At 40.4% G+C, this 25,387-nt stretch overlaps 1 protein-coding gene across 5 annotated transcripts in view; it reads right to left on the bottom strand.

The window, feature by feature from the left end:
• LOC129758650 (disheveled-associated activator of morphogenesis 1-like) overlaps positions 1 to 25,387 on the bottom strand; it is a 284,874-nt gene that overhangs the window by 6,326 nt on the left and 253,161 nt on the right. For 3 of the 5 annotated variants that reach the window (XM_055756210.1, XM_055756211.1, XM_055756212.1), the window contains 6 exons: positions 10,888 to 11,448; positions 9,333 to 10,823; positions 8,669 to 8,823; positions 8,427 to 8,588; positions 7,804 to 8,364; positions 7,572 to 7,743 (listed from right to left, as the gene is read on the bottom strand). In XM_055756210.1, the coding sequence (XP_055612185.1) occupies positions 7,572 to 7,743; positions 7,804 to 8,364; positions 8,427 to 8,588; positions 8,669 to 8,823; positions 9,333 to 10,823; positions 10,888 to 11,448 (3,102 nt within the window). Of the gene's footprint in view, positions 1 to 7,571; positions 7,744 to 7,803; positions 8,365 to 8,426; positions 8,589 to 8,668; positions 8,824 to 9,332; positions 10,824 to 10,887; positions 11,449 to 11,508; positions 11,650 to 25,387 lie in introns of those variants that run through there. The other 2 variants (XM_055756214.1, XM_055756213.1) reach the window with 2 other exon arrangements.

The raw sequence follows: 25,387 nt of genomic DNA, 5'->3' as shown, positions 1-25,387 counted from the left end.
AAACAACGTTGCTTGCTACTAAGTCTACCGACGCATCAAGGCACGTATTCTTACAACGACTCTTCATTTTCGACATGTTGCAGAATAACGTGGATTGTCCAAAACTGTTATCACTTCTACCGTTTAATGCTCCTCTAAGAACTACCCGATCCCAGGAATTGCTGAGACTCTCTCATCTTCGAACTCAATACGGTCAAAACAATCTTTTAGATGTATATTGTGTTAGATTTAATGAAGTTACTAGTGAATTTGATTTTAATATTTGGAAATCTGTTTTCAAATCTAGAAAAGGATAGTTTGATTTCTATAAATTATTGGGAGCATCTGCAAAGATTGTTAAATAAATAAAAATATTGGGTGTGAACGTGCCCACCGAAAAAAGTGGCTATTGGACGAGTTTAACACGTTCGTCGCCATGACACCCACATTCGGGTGACGACGGGTGTATTTCCTGGGAGGCCTCGTCACATCAAAAAGCATGTGACGCTCTCTCACTCAAGTTAGCCGCTCAGTTTAGCCACACGTTACAAATAGTGGAGTTCTCCCTGGTTGCTTTCTTGCTCAGAGATTTTCTTTGGGCCCGGCAAGTAAAACAACCAAAATGAGCGTGGCGACGAACGTGTTAAAAGGACGCCGAAACCCTTTAAAACGAGAGAGAGGCGAATCTACCAAGCAAGCCTTTCAATAAAATAAATTCAATTAAAACAAGATCAATTACCAACACACTTGAATTCGTCAACCAACTTCAAGCGTCGGGAGGTATTGTCGAAGAAGACGAGATCATGGTTTCTTTTGAAGTTTCAGCTTTGTTTCCAAGTGTTCCCGTTAAAAAAGCTTCTAATCTGTGAGAAAATTGGTTTCTTCAACAACACAATGGGAGCATTTGGGAACTCAAAGTAAAAAACTACAAGAAATTGGTGGACTTGTGTATGGGACAAACTTTCTTCAAATTTAGAGATTCGATCTATAGACAAACAAAGGGGGCACCAATGGGAAACCCTCTGTCTCCATTCTTGTGTGAATTGTTTATGGCTCATTTGGAAACGACTCTTGAAAATCAAAATTTATTACCCGAAAAACCTTGGAGATACATCGATGACATTTTTTGTGTATGTAGTAAACGAAGATTTTCTTGAAGAATATCAAATTCACTTGCGAAATAGAAGAAGACAGGAAAACACCTTTCCTGGATTTTCTGGTGAAAAGAGATTAAGGCCTATTCCAATTCGAAATTTATGGAAAGCCAACGAATACCATGAGGGTAATGTTGAGTACCTCCACCACATGATCCATCGAATGAACTCCATTCCTCTTTCAACTGAAGGAAGAGAAAAGGAGCTTCAATATATTTTCCAAACGGCTAATGAAAATGCATACCTGTGTAGATCCATTCAAGCCATCCTGAGGAAAAAAAAGAAAAATCTTTCACTACTTAAACTTCCATTTAGAAGGAGTTTCAACGAAGATCCATGGAATTCAACAGTGTCAACGCACTTGAATTACGACAAAAGTTGACAAAATTTTATATTGAGCTAGTGTTCACTAGCTCAAATAAGCAAATAAAATCCATCTTAGGATCGACTAAAGACCCAGTAGATCTCCTTCATAGATCTGATGTGTTCAAAACCAGTTGTACCGACTGTGATAAGGTGTACATTGGCCAAACCAAAAGGAAACTGATACACTGAAAAATCGAGTTATACATAAAATGTATTGCAATTACACCTTCAGCATAACTTATCGATTGTTGTTCAAAATTTGTTTATTCGCAATTCAATTTTGGGTAACTTTGGGTTGCCGATATACAAATCCGAACTTAAACTTGATTATTGAGCTCTGTATAAATAGTTTGCTGTTGTTGTAATTATGCAGAAAGGGGATGTCAAAACATTTTGCGCAGCGCCGTCGAAAAGTTTGGTGCAAGTATTTTTTGGAATTTGGCATTCGATAGCCGGTAAAAGCATTTAGTTTAGTCAGTTTGAATGATTTATTCGCTGGTTTTTTTTTTGCCCTCGTTCGAAAGTTGTTAACGAAAATGTAAGTAAAGGCAAAAACATCCGTCGCGTCTGATTTGGAGGAAAGCTTTTAGAAGTATTCGAAATTGTTCCACCCCTAAAATAGTTTTCATTTTAGATGTTCAGCTGGCTAACACTCCGGAGCCGAAATATCGAGAATAATTTTAAACTAATGAGAACGGATTTGAGTTGTCCTAAGAGAGCCGGCAAGATCCGGGAACAGTTGGATCGGCAGTTTATAGTGCTCAAGTTTTCGATCTGACGACATTGGAGGAGGTCATTATGTTTGTCTCCAGATTGCCGGATTGCCTTTAAATTTGGAATGAAAGTTACGCTTTGAATGTTTGGATCATTGAACAGGTATGAAATTTTTATTTTTTTTTAAGTTAAGTCAAAAATCATATCACATTCTAAAAATATGAATCTCAAATTATACCATTTATCAATTCTGAAATTCAACTACGTCCCAGGAAACTGAATCAGAAATCCGTTTCGGACCAGAAATTATTGTTAAATATGAGCTTTGTGAAAGTGTCTAATAGCTATGAAATAGAAAACACAGGCAAAATAGTAAGAATTGATAACAAAAAAAAAATGTATTGCAGAAAGACCTATAGTTTTTAAATGGGTACTCAATAACAAGTTTTTTTTAATATTTAAAACGACAATTAATTTTCTATATTCTATATTATCACATGTATGATACATTTGTAAAACATCAGTGTAATAAATTGAAGAATATATTTTAACAATGATATATAACGACTTTTCAATTCGATTGAAAACCCTAACTAAGCAATTATTCCAATTGCGATTTATTATGCTGATAAAGATCAACCACACACAACCAATAACATTAACTTGTTATAAACTCGAATCTTACTTAAAAAATATATATATATTTTTTTTTAACAGTTAAAAAAAAATATATATATTAGATCTTAATTGTAACGTCTCAAGAATAATGCTTTCTTATTCTATTGAAATAAACATTTTATTTATTTTTTAGTTACATGAACTTTTAACGAAATTTAAGTGCACATTTTTAACATAATAACTGTCTAATATATTTACTTGATGAAATAATTTCAACCTTCTTTCCAGATGTTAACTAAACCATTATGAAGTGGATTCCTATCGGAAATTAGGACATTCTAATTTGAGCCTTGCCGGTTGTTATGCATCTTCTGATCATTATGGAAAGATGCTGCACAGTAAACTGTTTCCCGCTCCGTTGCAATTTGCCAGTACATGACGGAGCGGCGCTTATCGTTCATCCCAGAGTTGACATCAGAAAGCTCACTAATGCCGAATGTGCTGGAAGTGTCCAGATCCGGAGTGTTTTGTCGTTTATTGTTGCGTTCCCCAGCCCGATACAAGGTACACCGGGATCAAAACTTTCCGACATTAAAAGAAGCTAGCTTTCCTCCTGCACTTCTAAGCATTGGTCCTCTTGCAATTCGGATGAGTCGGAGAAATTATAAATCGAACCGAGAAACACAGCAGGAACTCTCAGCAAACTGATTCCTTAAACAAATGAAATGAATTAATAAAGTTCTTTCGTTGCCTGACGCATTATTTTCTTACTTATTTTTCTATCCACAATTTTTGTTTACATCTGCAGATGAACTGATCATATACGCTTGCCCATCCCTATATCAAAATATACAGAATTGGCTAACTGACTAAAAGCTCGAAACTGTATAAAAGCTCTTTGCACACACTGTGAGTATAACGCTCAAAGTTAAAACTAAGTGGAGACACTTTTCTTGAAAGTGTATGGATTTTTATACAGATTCGAGTAACTTTGGTTACCGTGTAGATAGATTCGAGGAACAGATCTGACTCAAAGAAGAAAAACCTTCCTTCACAGAATCCTAAATCTGCAGAAGTATTACACAAATGTGAATCTGGTCACTCTTGATCGAGAAAATGTACCCCTGGTTTGGCCTTTGAATAGCAATTCGCTTAAATTGAATGTTGCTGAAAGCATTGAAGTTTTCAACCAAAATGCATTTCATCTCTTAAATGGAGACATCGGACCAGGTCACACTTGGTTGTTCAAATTCTTAGGTAAAAAGAAATTCAGTAATTTACCTGATAATACCCAGAATCGGGTAAATAATAATGAAGCACTACCAGGCAACGCCCAAAAGAGGTAGGTAGACCCAAAAAAGACAACGATACAACTGCCGAGCATTCGGAGCTTTTTGCTACCTATTAGAAGCTTACCCAACTGGGATAATATAAGGGAGGGAAACGATACCCATTCATCAACCGAAAACGCTCACTGAAGAGGATAGTAAGTTGCTATCGAAATACCGGTATCTGAACTTTTCTTATACCGCAATCAAATTAATCATTCGCAGATACAACTTCAAACTTCCAAAACGTATTTGATCGGTACTGCACCGGTCATGAACAATGTTCTTATTGTTTAATATGTGTCTTAATCTATGTTCACTTGACACTTTAATCCATTTGCTCGTAAACACCATTATTTGTGATCGTACCTTAGCATAAGATCAACTCTCTCTCGCAACATAGCGAACATCGCGGAGAGAGTTCACACAATAGTATGTAAGCCATTTTAATTAGTTTAGAAAAGATCAAAAAGTTGAATTGAACGCACGGCATTTTAATTTGTTCCCAATAAAGTTTATAATTAAGTCCGACCAAGCGACTTACCTCTATAATACATCCGAAATCGGGTTAAATAAGTAGTGGCAACATAAGTGCAATCCAATTGTGGTGGTAATCCATACAATCAACATCAAAAAGGTGCAAACAAAATCTCCCCCCGAACGGGTGAACAGCTGTTGTGTGCTAAGTGTCGACTGACCGTACCTTCCTGCTGCTGGTGGATGCCGTCGACGAGAGACGGGAAGAAATACCCCGAAATCCGAACGCCCCCGTCGGCCGTGCCCGAACAGTATTTTTTCTTGAACTCTGTTGAAACCCCATACTTCGGAGGTTATGGGCTCAGTCAGGAAGATTTGAAGAATCGAAGATGTTTTCTGCAATTGGAAGTTCTGGCGGCGGTGATGGTCCGAGCGCTTCAATCTCAAGTCTACCCGGAATCCAAAGGCGAACAGGGCGCAATAACTGGTCCAGTTGGAAGTTTGTCATGCGTACATACCTCGAATTGAAGGAGCTGTGGGATGTGGTAAAGCCTACCGTAACTGCTACCGGTGCGAGACCAATGATTGATCCTAGCAAAGATCGCAAGGCGAAGGCGAAGATAGTTCTGCTCTTGGATCCGGTTAATTATGTGCACGTTCAGGAAGCCGAACTACACATGAGGTCTGGTCGAATCTGGAGAGAGCGTTTGAAGAATCCGGCACGGAACGCAAGGTTGGTTTGCTCAGAAACATGATTAACACGAACTGTGGTTCGATGGCCGAGTACGTTAATCGAATCATATCAACGTCCCACCAACTGCGATGCATCGGATTCGACGTCAGCCACGAATGGGTTGGAGCATTGCTGCTTGCTGACCTTCCTTCCGAGTATCGTCCTATGGTAATGGCGATCTCAAATTCCGGCATTGAGATCAAAGGCGATCTCATCAAAACCAAGATGCTTCAAGAATACGGATCCAGCGGCAGGTTCAGCACTCGTTACCAAGAACTACCGGAAGGTCCAACACAATTCTCAAACCCGACCGAGAAGTAATCATGAACAGAAGTCACACAACGAAGAGGAATTGCCCTAAAAGGAACCGGAGAGGAGTCAGAGAGGACAACGCGTTTTGCACGGTCCATCCTGACTCTCCGCGCTCTTTGCTTCATGCAGAATAGTGAGATATTTTCTCTCGTTCGTGAACAAGAATTTATAGCACGTTCGTCGCCACGCTCATTTTGGTAGTTTTACTAGCCGGGCCCAAAGAAATTGTCGGAGCGACAAAATGAAGAAGGAGAGCTCCCACCCAGCTTTGCAACGTGTGGCTAAACTGAGCGGTTAACATGGATAAGAGAGTTTCATTCGTTTTTGATGTGATGGGGCTTCCCAGGAAATACACCCGTCATCGGAATGCACAACTTATCGAGAGCAAAATTGATATTAATAAGTGCTGGTCTAGTGTGTTTGCGGATGAAAATCTCTCTCACGGGTGTTTAGATCGTCAAATTTTATCGGATGATAACGATTTTTGGATTCTCTGCCTGGTGTGTACTCTTCGAAGCCGGTCGTCCGAAGTGCTTCTAGGCAGAAGCGATGTCCACATCCGGGCATGGAATTCCAAGCTGTATTCCACGCTTTACAATCAGGGGTTCCAGCTCTGCAAAGCGGATCCATGTCTCTATCGGAAGGTAGCAGCAGTACATCGATCAAATCATTCGAGACACGGGTATGGCGGATGTCAAGGACTCCAAAATTCCGTTTGATCCGGGATATATCAAGCAGGAAAGGAAGGATGCTCCGTTGTCCTATAATCAAGCGTACCAGAAGGTATTTGGTTAACTTCTCTATCTTTCAGTCAACACCCGACCGGACATATCAGCATCGGTGTCCGTTCTGAGTCACCAGCTGCCCCACGCAAGGAGTTTGGAACGTGGTCAAAAGGGTAATCCGCTACCTGAAGGGAACCGGCCACTATCGTCTTCGATTGAGCAGAGCTGGAGATAGGTCCGAATTGATAGCATATGCAGACGCGGATTTTGCTGAGAACATTGAAGACCGGAAATCCAATAGCGGCCAAGTCTTCAAGTTTTGCGGAGGTACCATAAGCTGGAGCGGCAGGAAGCAAGCGTGCGCTTCCTTATCCACAACGGAGGCCAAATTCATAGCATTATCCGAGGCGTCACAGGAAGCAATCTGGCTGACCCGCTTGTTGGCCGACATGGATGAGCATGGAGATGTTATAATCAACGAGGACAACCAGAGTTGTCTCAATATCAATGATAAGTTCAGCACATCGCTAAAAAATATGAATTCGTTCGAGACCACCTCAAGCAGAAGAAGGAGATCGACGTCGTCTATTGCCCGACTAAAGACATGGTAGCCGATATATTGACCAAACCCCTTTTGACTACACGACTCAAGAAGTTGGCGATTGACGTTGGATTAGAATCAGCCGACCGGGGAGGAGGAGTGTTGGAGTAGGCCGATATCAAGGTGAAACTAATCACAGCAATGAAGATGCTCCAATGTCATTAGCTCTTAAGTTTTTCAATCATTCGCAAATACAACTTATAACTCCCAAGACGTATTTTTTCTTGAACTCTGTTGAAACCCCATACTTCAAGACTATGACTCAAAAATTCGAAATCAGCGCGAGTTTAGGGCGCATTATAACACTAAACTGGACTTTACGTGTGTGGTGTGGATTAAAAGTTGTCAGCTACTGATTTGCCTCAGCAAGGAGAAAGGGAGAAACTATTCGGAGCCGAGTAGTATCTCAATCTGCCGTGACTGTGGCTAAAAAATCTTACGGGAGGGAATACTGTGGCGGGCGCGAATTTCTCATTCCCATCAACAACGAACTCCATGTCACGAAGTTTGGCATCCTATAAAAATTTGTCAACATTGGAATGAGTTGTAGCTAGATGTACTCACCTCAGCTTCCTGCTTAGCCCGCCGATCCTCTTCCTCCTGCCGCTTGCGGAAGTTCTCGTTGTCCTGCTTGGCTTCGATAAGCGCCGTCAGGAACCCGTCGAAGATTCCGAAGAACTCATCGGGTTGAACAACTGCTCCATCTTCCCCAAACAGCCGAACTGCTCGGTCAAATCTGTTGAAAAACATTAAAATCAGGTCTTCCTACTTTTGTTGAATGTTACACCAGTCTTACCTAGTCTTCATATCTTGGAACTGATCTTCCAGTTCGGAAAACCGCACCGACGCTTGGGCGTGGAATTCACGCATCACCGGCAGGAACCGGTCACCAGGCTGCTGTGCCCCACTACTTCGGTGGAACTCGATCTCACGATTCACTTCCGCCAATCCAGCCCGCAGCATCGAGATGTCCTTCTCCATTTCACCGAGCGAAACCTTCGACGCCTCCTTAACGTGAGGCAAATCATCCTCCAGGAGCAGAATGTCCTTGAACTTCTTCTCGACGATCTGCACCAGGTAGTGCAGCAGGGTGGTTCCTTTGACGGCACTGCTCTTGGTATCGGCTAGCCGATTGAGGGACGATAGCCGGAAACCGGACGCGTTGCCTCGAGCTCCCCGGTTCATGTAGTTACCGAGGGCTAGAACCAGTTCCAGGAGTTTTCGTAGTCGTCGAGATCTCGCGACTTCCCGGGAGGCTTCCATAACGCTGGCGATCCTCGGCGACAGGTCGTTGACTGTCAGCAGGAACCGTTTCTTGTAGTGTAGACTACGAAGCCGTTGCTCGTTGTGAGGAATTCTACGAAAAAGAGAATCAATGTTAGGGATAGGATTGATGGACCAGATCACGGAGGAGCTTACTTGGAAATCTCGTACAGAAACCGATCAGCCCGGGCCAGGGAATCGATATCTTCGGAATGTTCGTCGAGAAGGGCGCGTTCTTCAGCCGAGGGTGTGAACTTCAGCAGCTGTTCAACCATATCGATCGGAAGCTGTTCGTTTGAGTCCATTGATAGGATCGCTCTTTAAAGAAACAAAAATTTATTATTTTAGAGAGTGTTCAATTTAAAAGATAAATTTCAATTTAGAACAAGTTGGAATACTTGGAAATCTCCTCGTCGCTCATCTTGAGCTTGCTCAGCAGGATGGTACAGTTCTGGGCCCGCCGTCCCTCGATCACCGAGAGGATCTTCGTCTTCTGTTTGCCGATGAGCCGCAGGTCCTCAATCGAACCCTCGTTCTGGAACGAAAAATTATACTAGTGGTCTCGCCAGCTTTAGTCGAACTCAAAACAAACTCAAGAGGGGACAACTTATACTTAATGTGTATTGGTGGTATGAAGAGGGTGGGTGAAATGAAATTTTTTTAACAAGCCAGAAATTATACAAATATAAGGATGAAAAATAGGGTGACCCTTTTTTGTCAATCTTCCTTAAACCTAGATCTCAAGCCAAGAGTCGAGTGTCAAGTGTCATCACTGTGATAGCCTATCTGCCGTGGTATGACGAAGGACGTACACAGCATTTTCAGGGTTTCTGTAAAAATCATTCATCAATAACAATAGGGAACAGCAAATGAGTCAAAAATCTACAGTATTAAATCTAGAGTCGACGAGATTCCAAATTCAAGGTTGAAAAACAGTGCCGTTTACATGTCTCCCTTCATTTGTATTCCTCGGTTCAGAATCACGAGTAGAAAGTCCAAAGTTTACAGTTAAGGGCCACCCCATTGGAGACACAAACTACTCAGAAAAAAGCTACCACTTACCGCGACGCCATTCTTCTGGTAGGCCGAGAACAGTTTGTCGATCGACTCCATCTCGATGGTGTTGTACCACTTGCTATCGTCCAGCTCGCTCCAGACCGTTCCCTGTAGCTTCGAGTCGGGCAGCTTGGACCAGTTGAAGCTCTTCAACGGGTTGGCCGACTGGGGGACATTCTTCTTGGGGGCTTCCATTTTCGGGGGTGCGGGATGATTGTTGGCGAGGTTGGGATTGGCGAATGGTTTCGGAATGCCACCGGGAGCGGGCGGAGGAGGTGGAGCAGCCATCATCATCATCGGTGGAGGTGGCGGAGGTGGAAGTTTGCTTGGAGGTGGTGGAGGAGGTGGCGATACGGCTCCATTGCATCCCTGTAGGCCGGCAACCTTCTGATCGTCCGGTATGCTACCTTCGGTAACAAGTCGTTCCAAGCGTATCCGTTCCTGCTGTTCGCTCAGGAATCGATGCTGCAGGTCTTCGATACGCATTTCGGCGTTGACAGCCCGTTGGACGGCTTGCGAATGGTTTGCGCTCTCCTTTTCCAGTCTTTCGCGCATTCGAGCCAGTGAAGTTTCCATGTCTTCCTTCTCTTGCGTCCGTTGGTCCAGTTCTTGTTCCTTTTTGGCTAGCTTGGCTGTAATTTCTGTGTTTTCCTTTTCCAGATCATCGGCTCGTGTTCGAGCGGCGACTAGTTCTTCCTCTTTAACGAGCAGTTTGACTATTTTCTTAACTTCTATCTGAAGTGGGGCGATGTCTGGGTCTTGCAGTTTCATGGAAGACTCTGACGTTTTGTCCTGGTGATCGGGATCAATTTCGCTCGAGGGTCGTTCTTCCTGCTGAAGAACGATCTGCTGAACTATCCGATCGAACATCAACCAGTGTTGGGCATTGGCACCGCCTCCCGGTAGCAAAAGCATGTGCTCCAGCAAACTCAACAAATGAGGGTAGGCCGTTGAATGGCTCAACTTCCTTCGGAGGAGTTCAAACATTGCCGTAGCACTCTTCGTATCCACATGTTCATGGTTGAACTTCCGCGCCAACTCCTTCTCGTCTTCGTTTCTTACCATCTCGAAGAAGTCCAGATGCCGATTTAACGTCTCATTCTCGTGCTTCCTCAGCTTATCGATCACCGGTTGAATGCCCAACATGAGGAATTCATACCTCAGATGAAGTCGGAACTCCAAATTCTCCTGTCCCGGTCCATAGTTCAAGACGGCGTTGATAAACGACATAATCGCCGTTTTGAGATTCACGTCGTCCCGATAGGCTCCGGTCGATTTGTCCAGATCATTTACGATACCCTGAAATCGCGCCCGCTCTGCAGCGTATTCCTGATAATTCAGCATCGCCGTCAGAACCTTCTTGTGACCTCCGGGAACCAAACACACCGCTCCGAGGATTTCCAGAGCTGCGATTTTGGTTTTGATGTTGTCCGCTGCCAGTGACCTCGCGATGGTATCGATTCCGGTGGGATGGGCCAGCACGTGAGAACGACCCGTCTAAAATTAGGAAAAAATCTTTCAGTACAGTATTCAAGGCTTGGAAATTGTACAGTAAACTAACCGAGTTGTTCATCAACGCCTTGATGCACCCGATGAGACTAGTGTGGAGGGGACTATTGGCCACCCGAATATCGAGTGCCTGTAGCAGTTCCAGCAGAGCCGGCAGTCCCTGCAGCTCAATGAACCGGATCACAAAACTATGGGCCGAAGTCCGTAGAGCCGTCTTCAGCGCATCGAACAACGCCGTGTGTGATTCGATCTTCGGACTGTACTCGTGCGTCGGAGATTCATCCGGTGACGAGGCCTTCAGCTGCACCGCCATATCCTTCAGTCGTTCGATGTAGTGTTCCGGTGTCGGTGGAAGAGTTGCTCCCGGAAGGGGTGCCCCGTTCGGACCGGTCGCAGCATCCAGGGGACTCTTCCGGGAGCAGTAGATTTGCCACTTCTTCTGCGGCGGCAGACTAAGCATGGCCGCTTTATTGGGGGCCGTGAGATCCAGTTCCTCAACCAGTTCGGCGAACTTGCTGTCCAGCTCGTCGATGGCCGGCATCGGTTGGGTGGGGGTGAGCGTTTGCAGGGAAAAAACTCCCTCGACCACGCAGATTTCGGGCGGTTCATCGTCCTGGGGAAAAGAAGGGAAATCGATTATTGAAAGCCTTTTCTCAGCATACAGAAACTGTACTTCGTAAAACAAATCGGCGATGTACTGCATAAATTTCTTCAGTATGTTTCGTTCAATAATAATTTGATTTCAAAAATAGACTCTTCTTTTTGGCAGTTCACATCTTGGTGATTTCACAAGAATTTAGAATGACATTTTTAGCGATTTTTGCTCGTATGTAAAATTTGGAGCATACTGTGATCTCCAAGAAGCACTTTACAAAATTATTTTTAAAAAATCTTAAAAACTTGAATATCATCCGCAGCAATCGCGAGTATAGTGAAAATGCTCACGCGTTTAATCACTTTCATACCGCACCGGGGGTTAGTATGAGGGTGAGCAAAATAGGTCCGTTGCCGTCGGGACCGACAAAATCACCAAATTAGCTCACTAGAAAGGGGCGAGAGCAAACATGCACTGAAAAAAAATCTACCGTTTAATGCTGAGCTAAGCAAACTATACGTTCAGCGTGTAAAGTTTGTTTACGTTTCATTGCGAGAAAAAGGTGAAAATTAGGACTCGGGAAAAAACGGAAGATGCTTGAGACTTCAATTCCGGGTGCAACGGTAGCTGTATTAGCTCCCGAAAGCACAGACATGGCATCAGCAACAACGAACAAAGCAGTAAAAAGTAACTATAATTTTTAATAAATTCCCAGGCTTGACTAATTGAATTTTTCTCTTCCAGAATCCTACAAATTTGGCTTGTTCCGAACTCTAGCTTAATCTCGTATTTGCAACTGAAAGATCCCAAGGATTTCAATCTAGACGCTGTAAATAGTCCCGAAAAATGCTGCGCTCTAAATCTCTGTAATTGCTACAAATCAATATGGTAAGTTGATAACAAAACGTAGCCAAAAGTTATTGTTTATTTAAAAAACATTTTGATTTCATTAGGTCTTATTCGCCATTCGGATACTGTCTGCATACCTCAATGGAAATCAAGTGCTGTATCATCTGTGCCGAAAGAAATTGTGGCTCGTTGCACGTTTGGAATAAAACAACCGACCACCCTTTTGGGTTTGAAAATACATTGTACTGGCCCCTCCGAAATCGGAATTTAACCATAAACAGCTTCATTCTATTCCGGCTCAAATCGGTTCGAGCAGAAATGGTGCTAACACAGGGAATTTCAGCGAACGATTTATAGAGAAAATATATGTTCGATTATAGACTATCAAATGTTTATTGGCGATATTTTTTATCTAACAAAGTGTTGAATAAAATGATGAATTCAAGTTAAAATAACAAAATAGCAATATTCGCATGTTACCTTAACTAGAAATGTACTATGGGTTTTATGATGACTGTCTGTGGTACCATATGCGAAGCTATTTCTTTAAAGATCTCTTAACAGTTTAGATCAGAAGCTTTCCTAAACAGTTTATAAGTGCTATAACCATTTGTGAACGTATATCGTTATAAGGTTTTTTTGAAACTTTCATCACTAAGGTCCAAATTGAGTATAAATATAAGGTTAAATTTCATGAATATTTCACGTACGATATTGTACAATCTCTAAAAATATACATATATCAGAACTTGTTCGTCGGAATCTAAATTAAGAATTTATCAGGCAATTGTTTACTAAAGCCTTAAAATTAAATAAAAACTTCAATGCATAGAATTCAACACAGTGTAATATTTGAATACAATTGAAAAAATTAATTATTTTCGAATGAATAAATAACTATACTGCTTTGAATTCATTCATATGAACATTTTTTTTTCAATTCCCTTTTTTCAGTGTAACAATTAAAACTCGCCGCGATGCTCACCCAACTGGTGCGCGAAAGAGTGTGTATCCTAAAACCGGTCCGCTGAAATGAGCAAAACCGGGCCGCGTATACTCACTTATTGGTGCGTTTGCTCTTACATTCAAAAACATAAAACCAATAAGCAACGCATTACACAGGGGACAAGCATTTTTGATGTCTTGGTTTTGATTGATTTTCAGAGATTTTGGCTGCCTAAGTTAGAAACTTTTGTCATTTGTCAATTTGTATCGCGTTTGAAAGTTTTAAAATTGATCAGTTTTGAATAGAATCAATCTTTTATAATCTTTTATTATATCATATTATGATGAGCGAACACATCGACATGCAAACAAAAAAAAACAAAATCTTTTCATTCAATGGTTCGGACTTCTGATAAATATTCTAGTTTCAGAGATACATTGTTACATTTCATATGAACAAATTGTTTAATCATTTCTACAACTTTTTTTAACCACATTAAAGATTTCAATCTTTAACAATACTGTTGACTAATGCTTTAGAAAATATCCAAATTTTTTTGTCAAAACTCCTGTTTTTTTACAAATCATAGGTGATACACTGGGAACAAAACGTACTTTTATTCTTGTTGAGATTTTTATCAATACTCATGAAAACATTAGTTCGAATTTCGAGGGATAATTATACCCGTGAAATTAAAGTAAGCTATGAAACATTAGGATTGTTTAAATAGCATGTATTTAAGCTTTCAATAAACTTCACTAGTTGTATAACTTTCGAATAAACCTGTTTGCTAATAGGTTATGGGCCCAGTTCGCGTTACCAGACAACCGTTGCTATAGCGGTTTGTTTGTTCGAAGTAACATTGAATATTTTTTCTCGTCACGTGTGAAGAAGTAAATAAACGGGTTCCTGGGCGTTTGCCATGAAAGTGGTATTGATTCACGATGGGCGCTGGAGTGTCGTGGAACCAGATGATGACGACATGGTGACCCAGAGAGTGTTCCAAAGGGCGCTAGCTACCATTTGCCTTAGAATAGAACCAATAAACTACAGCTTGGTTCAGGAGGCAACTACTGAACATCAATCGTGGGTGAATCTCAAAAGTGCTTTCCAGGACGGCGGAATGATCCGCAGAATGGGTCTGCTGCGGAAACTTACGAGTATTCGTTTGAAGGAGTGCAAGTCTGTGAAGCAGTATGTCGATGAGATTATGTCGACGAACCACAAGCTTACAGAAGTCGGATTCAAGGTGGAAAATACGTGGCTGGCTAGTATCCTTCTCATAAGTTTGCAGGAGAACTATGAGCCCATGATAATGGAATGGGGCTGGCGGCGCGGCGTCTGGGACAAACATCACAGCTATGCAGTTAGGGCAAAAATTTTGCAGGATGTAAAGGTTCATTCTGTGGCAAAGTCGTCGAATTTGGAAAGAGCGTTCATCAGCAATCAAAAACGGTAGTCCAAAGTAAGAGCGAATGTGAAATGCTCTGTGCAAGTGCAAAAGAATGGGGCATTTTGCATCGGAGTGCTCGAGTAAATAGGATCAAGGCAATCCAGGAAGTTCCAGACGATTCAAGAAGCAGTACAGAAATTCCGTTTCCTCAGCAAGGGTGTAACCAAATCAGTGCGATAAATGGTTGTTTGACTCCGCGACGACGACCATAGTCACCATTTTTCATTCAATCAATTGAAACTTGATGCTAAGAAATGCTCATACTCAAAAATCTTTGCTGCCTTTTAGTGTTCATTCATTTCGAAAGAACTTACCACACACGGGATTGTTAAGGCTACCAGCAGGACTGTCAAATGAAAGGTAATATCGAATCCCAACCTATTGCAGGGACCTCCGGTGCTCAGAAAAGGATAACATTTTCTGATTTGGCCGATAGATACGTGAGAAAGGAGGAAAACGTTACGTACTGCGCAACTGAGCCCGGAAGTTTGTGTCGTTATTCTCAAACCAGGTCTGACCCCCAGATAATGGTGCGACATTTCAGAAGCCAACACCCAGAGACTGCCACTCGTTCGGGGTTTTTCAAAGACGACATGCCCACGAAGAAAAAAAGAACCATCCCGAAACGTTTGGTAGCAATCGACAGGCAGGCAACGTTGGAATCTGTTCTAAAACTAGTGACGTACCATAACCTACCCTTAGTCTGCGATGGCTGAGAAGGATTCAAAATAGTTTATGGACCTCTAGCCGAAGCATTCAATTTGACCCTGAATGAAGAAAACTTGAGTGGTTATCTTGATGATGCTGCTGGGAGAATCCGAGCAAAGTTGTCAGAGGAAATGGCAGGAAAACTAGTTTCGGCCAAAATCGATTCCGCCAGCAAACATTATCGACATGTTATTTGTATCTATGTAAATTATGCCTTGGATGATCAAGTCGTGACTAGGACTGTTGGTAGAACAAATAAATTTCTGTTTTTTTTCTTTTTTGAACATTTCTTATTATTTGTCAGGAATAATTGAGGTAAAGGAAAGACGAACAGCTGTATTTAAAAAAAAACAAAATTGATCAAGTTTTTTTCCGTCACAATCGATAACTAATATGCTTGCTGTCGTAAGAGGGCTAAAAAGTGATTTGGAAATAGCATATTGGAATGCCCTGGATGATGATGATCAAAACCAGAATGATCAACAAATATTATTTAAGTTAACAAATGAGTTAAAAAGTGAATTGAACCTTAAAAGGTGTGCGGTCCATACGCTTCAGTTGGCAATCACTTCGGTTGTCAATACAACGAACGAGTCGGTGAAGCTTATAACAGCGATTGCCAAAAAAACCAGGCTAATTAAATACGAAGCAACATTTGGAACCAAAAACGCTAGATATCCCCCTGTTTGGAGCCCAACCAGATGGGGAGGTCTATAAAATGATCGAGGAATTCAAAAAGCGAAAAATGTTTTTTAAAAGATCTTGGAGAGCAGTTCAACGAACTCGGTAAGTATAACAACTTACTTAAAATTAATATGAAATTAAAAGTTGCACTTTAATTATATTTACAGATCTAACGGAAGAATTATAGATAATTACTCAGAGGCATTTGAACTAGTCTATAGGTGTACGATAAAGATGCAGGCTGACCATATCTCTTCATCGGATTTTTACCTTCACTGGTTAAATGCAATCAACGAGTTAAGGAAAATGGACACAAATCCCAATTCAAGGCTTCTGATAGAGGCTCTAATCAACCGGCTGAAGGATTTAAAACAGTCGAATGCATTCAAGATGGCTCTCTTTCTTGACCCTCGTGTTAACTGTCTTGGTTCCAATTTGTTATCTAGCCAAGAAAAGGAAGATATCCAAGTAAGTTGAAACAGTTTTGGGTATCGCGAAGGCAGAGCCATCCAGAACTGTATGCTGTCTGTAGCATCTGTTATTTTTGCTACACCTTCTAATCAAGTATCGGTGGAACGTGCATTTTGTGCACTATCACTTATACTTTCGACCAACCGCGTGAACCTTGGAGAGAAAACTTTAAGTTATATTTTACTTTGCAAATTGAATAGAAATCTATTTGAAGCCAATATGGCTAATTTGTGTTGCTCATTCTTGATCTTAATAAATTAATTCTAACCCTAAGACGAACGATGTTGTTTTCTTACTTCATAAAATTTGACAATTCGGAAATCTAAATCCTTTTACTGAGTTTTTGAATGCTATCGTAGCTAAGCATGCATTTAACATTATTTAAGAATGTTATGAAATAATTATTTACGATCTTTCTTGTAAAAATAGTGATTTTTCTCATCATTTATAGTGCCATTTTTTAGTTACATTAGGAAATTATTTCATCCATTATCAACATCTTAACACCAGGAAAATGACACGAGTTAATGGTCGCTTGGCTGTAGTTCAATAAATTATTAAACTAATAATGAAATTATATTGAAAGAAAAACACAATACTTTGAATAGTTCATAAATGATTTTTTTTTATTTAATCCCAATTAGGAATTAGGATAAACCAGACCGAACTACGAGGTTTTTATAGATAAGATTACTTTCAAACATAGTGTTCATAAGATTTGACATCAGATAACTTCCTAAAATTGATTAATCCTTTTCCCAAAAATCCGAAAGAGATTATAAATTTCTGTATTGACCTTTTGGTTGTAAGCTTGTATTTGATAATAAGGTTATCTTCATGAGCGATTCTTGTGAAGTGGTCAACGTCCGCTCGGGTGAGCTGGTCGCGGAGGGTGCAGAAGATGATGGTCTATATCAGCTAAACGCGGTCAGGAAGCCGACTGCGTGTGTTGCTGCTACCGGAGAAGAACTGCAATTGTGGCATCGTCGCTTAGGCCATTTGAACGTGCACAGCCTGAAACAATTGAGAAATTTGACCACAGGTGTGCCGTTCCGTGATGCAAATATGGAGCATTGCGTACCATGTATCGAGGGCAAACATCAGCGGCAGCCCTTCTAAGCGTTGGGAATACGAGATAAACAAGTTCTAGAATTGGTTCAGATTGGTCGGCACAGCAGCGATTGCTCACGTACCAAAAGTGAGAAGGAAGAATTGGGATCCGATATCTCAATCCGATTTATTCGTCGGGTATGCAACCAACTCCAAAGGGTACCGAATGTACAACGAAAGTACTGTTTGTTAGCATCATCTGCGCATCAGATCTACGGATATACGGACCTACGAATTGATGCTCGAAATCCACGGATTATCAGCACTTCCTACGGGTTTTCTACGGATAATTGAAAAAAAAAATATATATATATAGGAAATGCCTGTTACCAGGCAAGTATGCTAATTATGAAGTAACGTGCAGTGTCTTCCTAGACTGAGTCGATTTGGGGTCATTTTTGAATTTCTCAAACCCTGGGGTCTAAAAAGCTTCGTTTTCGTTCAAAACTCATCCATGATTTTAAGCAGAATTTTTAAGTATCGTTTACATGAGTAAATTTGAACTTATAGGTTTGTATGGGAAAATTGAATATTTTGTACTGAAAAATCAACATCTTTTTTGTTTTATCTGTGGAGCCGAGCCTGCTTATGTTTTTTGTGCCAATTTATAAAATCTCAAAAGGAAATTTCCGCTGAACAACTTTGTCGAAGACCTTAAATTGTTATCTTATTAATTAGGCAAAAAAGTTATTAGCTGTTCAGCTGTTTAGGTTATTTTTATTTTTTTTAAATTTATATAGTGTTCCGTCTCACGACATAACTTGACGAACATAATTCCTAAAATTCACTCGTTCCATGGCAACCGTTCTCCAATTCCTCGGGCACCCCACGTTCGCCAGATCACGCTCCAGGGGTCACCAGGGGTATGTCTTTTGGAATTGATGAACAATAAATTCAATTGACATTATTGCTGGGTGCCTTACAGGGTATTGCATGACTACATTTCTTGCAATGCTTTACGAGGCACAAGCAGTGATGTCAATTGAATTTATTGTTTATCAATTCCAAAAGACATATTCCTGAAAACAGCTAATAACTTTTTTGCCAAATAAGAGACAAAGTTAAGGTCTTCGACAAATTTGTTCAACAGAAAATTTCTTGTGGAGATTTTATAAATTTTCACAAAAACCATAAGCAGACTCGGCTCCACAGAAGAAACAAAAATGATGTTGATTTTTCAGTACAAAATATTCAATTTTCCCATACAAACTTAAAAATTCAAATTTACTCATGTAAACGTTACTTAAAAATTCTGCAAAAAATCATGGATGAGTTTTGAACCAAAACGAAGCCTTTTAGACCCCAGTAATTCAAAAATTACCCCAAATCGACTCAGTCTAGTGTCTTCCCTAAGAAATTCGATTTTTCCCAGCATCCGAAAACTGATGGTGTTCGTCGCAATTTAAGAAAACCTACTGTGCTCCCCTCACGATCAGAAGAGTCCATTGGCAAGCAACATGATTCGCGGCACAGTGGGCCAGATAAGGCCATATATTTCCGCAGAGTATGAGTCGCTGGAGAGAAATGGAACCTGGGAGATGGCCAACTTACCGGAAAGGCGAAGGCTTTGAATAACAAGTGGATGTTCAAAGTGGAACGTTCAAGGCGAGACTGGTTATCAACGCGTGTTCCCAGGTCGAAGGCATCGACTATACGGAGACATATTCCCTGATTGTCTGGTACGCTACAGTTCGGCATTTGCTGGGAAGGCGGTTGAGCTGAACTTGAAGATCCACTGACTCGATGCAGTGACAGCGTTTCTTCAGGGCGAACTCCAGGGCGAAGAAATTTACATGCACCAACCAGAAGGTTTCGAGGACGGAAGAAGGCATTAGACGGTCTCAAGCAGACCAGCAGGGTCTGGAATCGTAAGCTGGACAAGGAATTGCGGAAGATGGGTCTATCGCGATCAGCACATTCGAACACTGGTCCTGATACTCGTACATCTACTATCGAGCGGAAGGATCCAAGGTGCTGATTTTCTCGTTTTTTTTCAAATGATGAGAAGATGGTCACTGAGGTGAAGCAAGGATTAACGTCAACATTCCAAATGAAGGATCTTGGAGTGGCTCGACAAATCCTTTGGCTACGTATCACCAGAAAAGAAGGTGAGATTGGAATTGACAAGGAAAGCTACATCGACGATATCTTGACGAGGTTCAATGTGTCGGAGTGTAATCCTGTTCAGACCCCTTTGGACCACGCTCAGATAAGACGTCACCATCGTTTGAACTTTTTCGGAGACGATCAAAAACACATCATTCCTGATTATCATGTTGAGCACTATCGATTGATCGGAGAGCAAAAAATGTCAAATGATATTTCGGATATTTGTGGTGGTTAGTCGTTTGACTTTCATTTCATGCGTGTAAATAATCATTCCACATTGTTCGACTAATACATCCAAACATCGCCTGGCGCTGAAGAACAGAGAATTTTTTTTTCCAAAGGAGAGAGTGAACAGAAAGGATAACCTTTTTTTTATTGTGCCTATAGCTTCTGCTGCGTGAAAAGGACAGGCGACGTCGTAAACTGTCGCGAATTTCCTTCGTTTGACCACCAAATCATCGTTCTCGTGTACCATGACACGAAATTTCGTAAGTGAAGCGGATGATTAAAACAAATCCCAACGTCTCAAGCCTTGATTTGGCCAAAAAGATCGGCATGTCGCAGAGCATCGTCCAGAATGCAATCAAGAGAGCTGGACTACATACGTACAAGGTACAGAATCTCCCAAACCGCGATGAGCGGCAACAATCGACAACTAAAACTCGGGCACGGAAGCTCTACGAGAAGATGTTGACAAAATATGGCTGCTGTGTGATGGACGACGAAACGTATATAAAAGCCGATTTTAATCAAATTCTGCAAAGAAAATGTCGAGGTTTGCCTCCAAATATCCCGATTGGCAGGCATTCTGCTCTTGCGGACAGAGGAGTGAGCCTTTTGTGACAAAGGGCACAGTAAATGGCGAGATCCATCTACAGATCTAAGTGCCTCAAGAAGCGCCATTTGCCGTTCTAGCAGCAGCACGACGAAGCTCCGCTATTGTGGCCAGATATGGCATCATGCCACTATTCTAAAAGTGTCCCGGAGTGGTATGAGGTCAATTCTGTCCATTTTGTTCCGAAGAACATGAACCCGCCAAACTGTCCGAAGCTGCACCGGGTGGTTCAGTCCTTGGCAATAATGAAGCGGAAACTTCGGAAGAGTAAGAAGACAGTCAAAGACGAGAAGGACATGTGAAGAAAATGGAAAAAAAAACTAAGAAACTGGTTCCGAATGACACGATTCGAAAATGCGTTCAATTTTACACTCAAGGCTCCATCGATTAACTTTTCCTTTGAATTTTTAAGTAAATATATAACTAATACCCTAAAATTTTGGTGCGATTCTAAACATTATAAGGTAATTGGCATGACATTTTCGGAGTCGCAATAATTTTGTGTTTGCTCTTCGTATGATCAATCAATATTTCCATTTTTAAAATATGAAAAACCTCGTGGGAAGAAAAAGGTTGAGGTGAAGGTGTTTATTTAATCGAAGTTGTATTCTAATTCTGGTTTGGAATAAATGGCATAAGATGATAGAATCTTGTTCATTTTCGGAGTCTTCCAACGCTGAATTCGAACACACCGAGATGGCGCACCCTGTATGAAATTGGCAAAATTAAGGGAAATCTAAATAACACAAATTAAATCTAACTGACATTACTTTGAAAATAAATTTGTCAGGAAATAGTTAGGCAAATTTTAAAAAGTTATTCAAATCAACAAAATTTTAGGAACTTGTTTTCATCTTCGATTTTGATCGATTAACTTCTGCCAAGTTGGCTTTGGTTTTGAATGATGATTTCCAAAACAAAGCCGAGGAATTGTTATCATAATTTTGTAGAATAAAACACCAAATTCCAAAATGCTCGTCGGAATGAACGTTTCGGCCCTGAAAACGTGGATCGTGCTGCTAAACTCGATCGGCTTCCTGGGCGGTTTTTCGCTGATCGTCGTCGGGTCCGAAATATTTGACCACAGCTACGCTTTGCGGGAATTTTCCGCGAGAAGTGGTAGGCTGCTGACCCAGGAAGTGAACACCGGAGTGCTCCTGGGACTGGTCCTGATACTGCTGGCCGCTGTCGGAATCTTCGGAGTGGTGAAGGAATCTTTCTTGTTTATGTGGATTCATAGTGTGCTTTTGGGGGCTATGATCGTAACGGAAATCGTACTGGTCGTTTATTTCAATTACGAGATCGAAACGGCTGCCCTGGCTACCAGGAGAAGTTTACAGCGGACCATGAGGGAGGCCCGGATCGGAATATACCGGAGAGAAAAGATCCACTCGGTGCAGACAACGTTCGATTGTTGCGGATTGGAGTCCCACCGGGACTGGGGCTACGAGGTTCCGGCGACTTGCTGCCTGAATGAAGTGTTTCTGGTTTGTATTCCGCGGGAACGTGGTTGTCAGCTGGCCATCGATGAGTACATGACCGTTATGACCCTGAAGATCTCGTGGATTCTGGTGACCCTGATCCTGCTGCAGGGCCTGAATCTGTGCTTTAGCTGTTCCATTCTGAACTGTCTGAGAAGCGGCATCATGATGCCTTATTAGTTCGAAAATAAAACTTCCTCATAAGATACCACGTAGATTTTGGACGTTTTGATTATCTTCGAAAGGACACCGATTTTCCTTAAATGGGCTTTAATCGTTATCGTCATCGGTAAAAGATCAGAACGTCAAGCGAAGTAGGAAATGAAGTAATAATTTTTATGCAATTAGCATCCAATCGATTCGGTCGATCGATGTCAGTCCATCAGTAGGTCACCCGGTTCATGGATTAGCGGCTTGACAAACAAGGCGCTAAGAGAGGGTCGGTCAAGACCCAGGTCGCGCACAAAAGGAACGTTCTTGCATATTTCCGACCCGCAGATCTGGGACGATACTCCGTTGTTGGCCTCAAAGAGCGCATGAAAGATACCGAGAAAAGAATCGCAAAGAGGTAGAGAGATTCCGCAAGGTAATGTCCGTTCATTTATCTCATCGTTATCGTCATCATCCTCTAGCTACTGCCGGTTTCGGTGAATTGTGGAAGCTGCGACATTTGCCGATACGCGTGCAATAATGATAAATATTTATGTCACGTATGTGACATTGGACGCTGCTGCCTAGTTCGATTTATGGTACAGCAATTATGGCACCTTTTGAACTGTGTTGTGCGTACCGGAAAAAGAACTGATGCTATTAAAAATGTTCAAGGGCTAGCTGTAGAAGAGAAGCTAATTATGTAAATTTGTAAAATTAGGAAAACCCACAAAATTGACAAAACTTTTAAATTTGACAAAACTTTAGAAAACCTTCGAAACTACATACGTTAAATGAAAAAAATTATATTTTTTTTTAAAAACCAAAAAAAAAAAATGACTTAAAAATATCAATTTCAATTCAAGAAGTCCTTACAAATTGTACTGTACGAATGGTTGAGTTTAACAAAATTGGTAACCATATATGTTATAGAATTTTGTAAGGGATCTATGTAAGATTTATTGTGTCAATTTTAGATGTTTTGAGGTGCGATTAGACCGGAACAGCTATCAAATCCTTCTTTTGTCACTACCCCCCTCCCTCGATTTTTCGAAAATTCCGAAGAAGGAAATAAATAAAATTCAAGGTATTTTATTGTAACATTTTCAAGTTCTTCAAAAATTTAAACTGTTGAAAGAGCGAAAGTTGAAAAAAAGATATTGAGAATTTAATCACCCTTTGTATTTGAGATTTTTTCAAGTTTTCGATCTATTTTTTCGGTTTTGTGCAACGTAGATTGTATACAAGTTTTTTTACATGGAAGATTTTGTTCCAATTTGTTGAAAAATAACTTACAACAAGTGTGTCCCAAAGTAGGCAAATGCAAGTGGAGTTTTGACCTTTCAAAAATTTATTATTTAATGTACTTCATTTAATGCATGGCCTGCTAAGAGAAAGAAACATGTGGAACAGCCACTAAAAACCAGAGTAAACATATCGATCGCTAGCTTTTTACCACCCGATAAACGGAGCAACCAAGTTCAATAAATCAATTTAACATCATATCGATTGGTTGTTTGAAAAGCCCGTTACGACGAGTAGGCGCTGACTAGTCCAACTAGTAGGTAAGTAGGCTTCCTAGGAGCTCTCGCAAAAGATCGTTATGTTGAACACCTTGTTTTGGCAAAAAAAAATCTATCGCTATCGCCATTTGCCGATCAACAACCGTTGTTATAGCCCAAAACTTTTAAATCATAAATGTAAAGAGGCATTTTTGTTGTTGCTGAAAAATCTAACCTAACTTAATCTGATGTTAGAAACAGGGTTTAAGTTTATGGTTGCTTCGGAACTCATTCCTTTTACAATTGCACTCGATTGGCCTAACCATTTTGTGTAGGTGTTAGATTTAACGAGTGGAATAAATGTTGATAGCTATCGATTGTAAACAGGGTTCAATGTATGTGGGGCTTTTCTATGAAATGAACCTTTTCAGGTATGTGTACAAAATTGTGCTCAGCATTGCGGTCAAAAAAGCAATCAAACAATTAATCTAATCACTATACATATCACAAATTTCGGCATTTTGGTGGTTGATTACACATTTTTACATTTTCTGTAACCATGATCTGAAGAAATTAAAAAAAAAACATTTTCATATGTGCAACACATAGCTTCTAACTTCGACTTTCTCAAGCACTAAGTGATTTTTTTTTTCGAGCACTTAATAACTTACAGCCTTTTTCCCGAAGAATGTTTTTTCGGTTTTTTTTTCCTAGACTTTGAATAACTTTAAAATCTGTAATTGTAGCTGAATATTGTCTGAGAATCATATTTGAGTCACGTTACTTTCCAAAACTATTCCAAAACTATAAATTTTGTAAAAATCGGTTTAGAAACAAAAGAGTTTTAGAGAAAAAAGTGTTTAGGTCATATTTCACTTTAAAAATTAAGCCTGAATGGTTGTTACTCTTAGACCTTAATGTCAATAACTTTTTATGAAGCTGCCAAAATAATAATCTAAAAAAAATAGGTCCATTTACAGATTTCTAATGTTTTTTTTTCTCTAAGCTATAGCGTTTGTGAACTGCTTATCAAACAGCTGCTATTTGTATGGTTTGTAAGATTTATATGTTTTGACACATTCCGCGCAAAAATTAGTTAAAATAATGATTAGCTTTGGATTTATTTTTTTTTTTTTTTTCCTTTTTTCTCAAAAAAAAAAAAAAAAAAAAAAAAAAAAAAAAAAAAAAAAAAAAAAAAAAAAAAAAATGAATGACGAATGAAATATTGTGCACCATTCTATTCATATTGTTGTACCACTTCTTATTACGTTCGTGAACATTCAACAGCCAGTTCAATACCCTGGTTTGAGTTAGTGGTCCAAAATAAGTCTCTAAGGAGTCATGGGTCAAATTTTTCGAGTTTGCATACTAGTTTTTTAGTGTTTTATCACAGTGAGCCCGTTCTAAATTTTTATTCAATATGAGATTTATTCTTATATTTGTTTCGTTTTTCTAAAAATGGTTTCCTCGTAAACATGATTTTGGTTTCCTTTTTTAACCAATTTTCAAAATCGATAAAAGTGTCTAAAATTTAGTTTTTTCTGTATTAAAAATGCAATGATCGATTTCTCATAAACTTGGCAGAAAATAAACTAATGGATTTTTTATATGTAGTTTGATGCTTAGGAGGCTGATTAAGTGAATTTTTAAGGCTAAATA

Source organism: Uranotaenia lowii, chromosome 3 (genome assembly GCF_029784155.1).
Source record: "Uranotaenia lowii strain MFRU-FL chromosome 3, ASM2978415v1, whole genome shotgun sequence".
NCBI classification, from domain to species: Eukaryota; Metazoa; Arthropoda; class Insecta; order Diptera; family Culicidae; genus Uranotaenia; species Uranotaenia lowii.
This window is presented reverse-complemented; position numbering and strand designations above follow the sequence as displayed.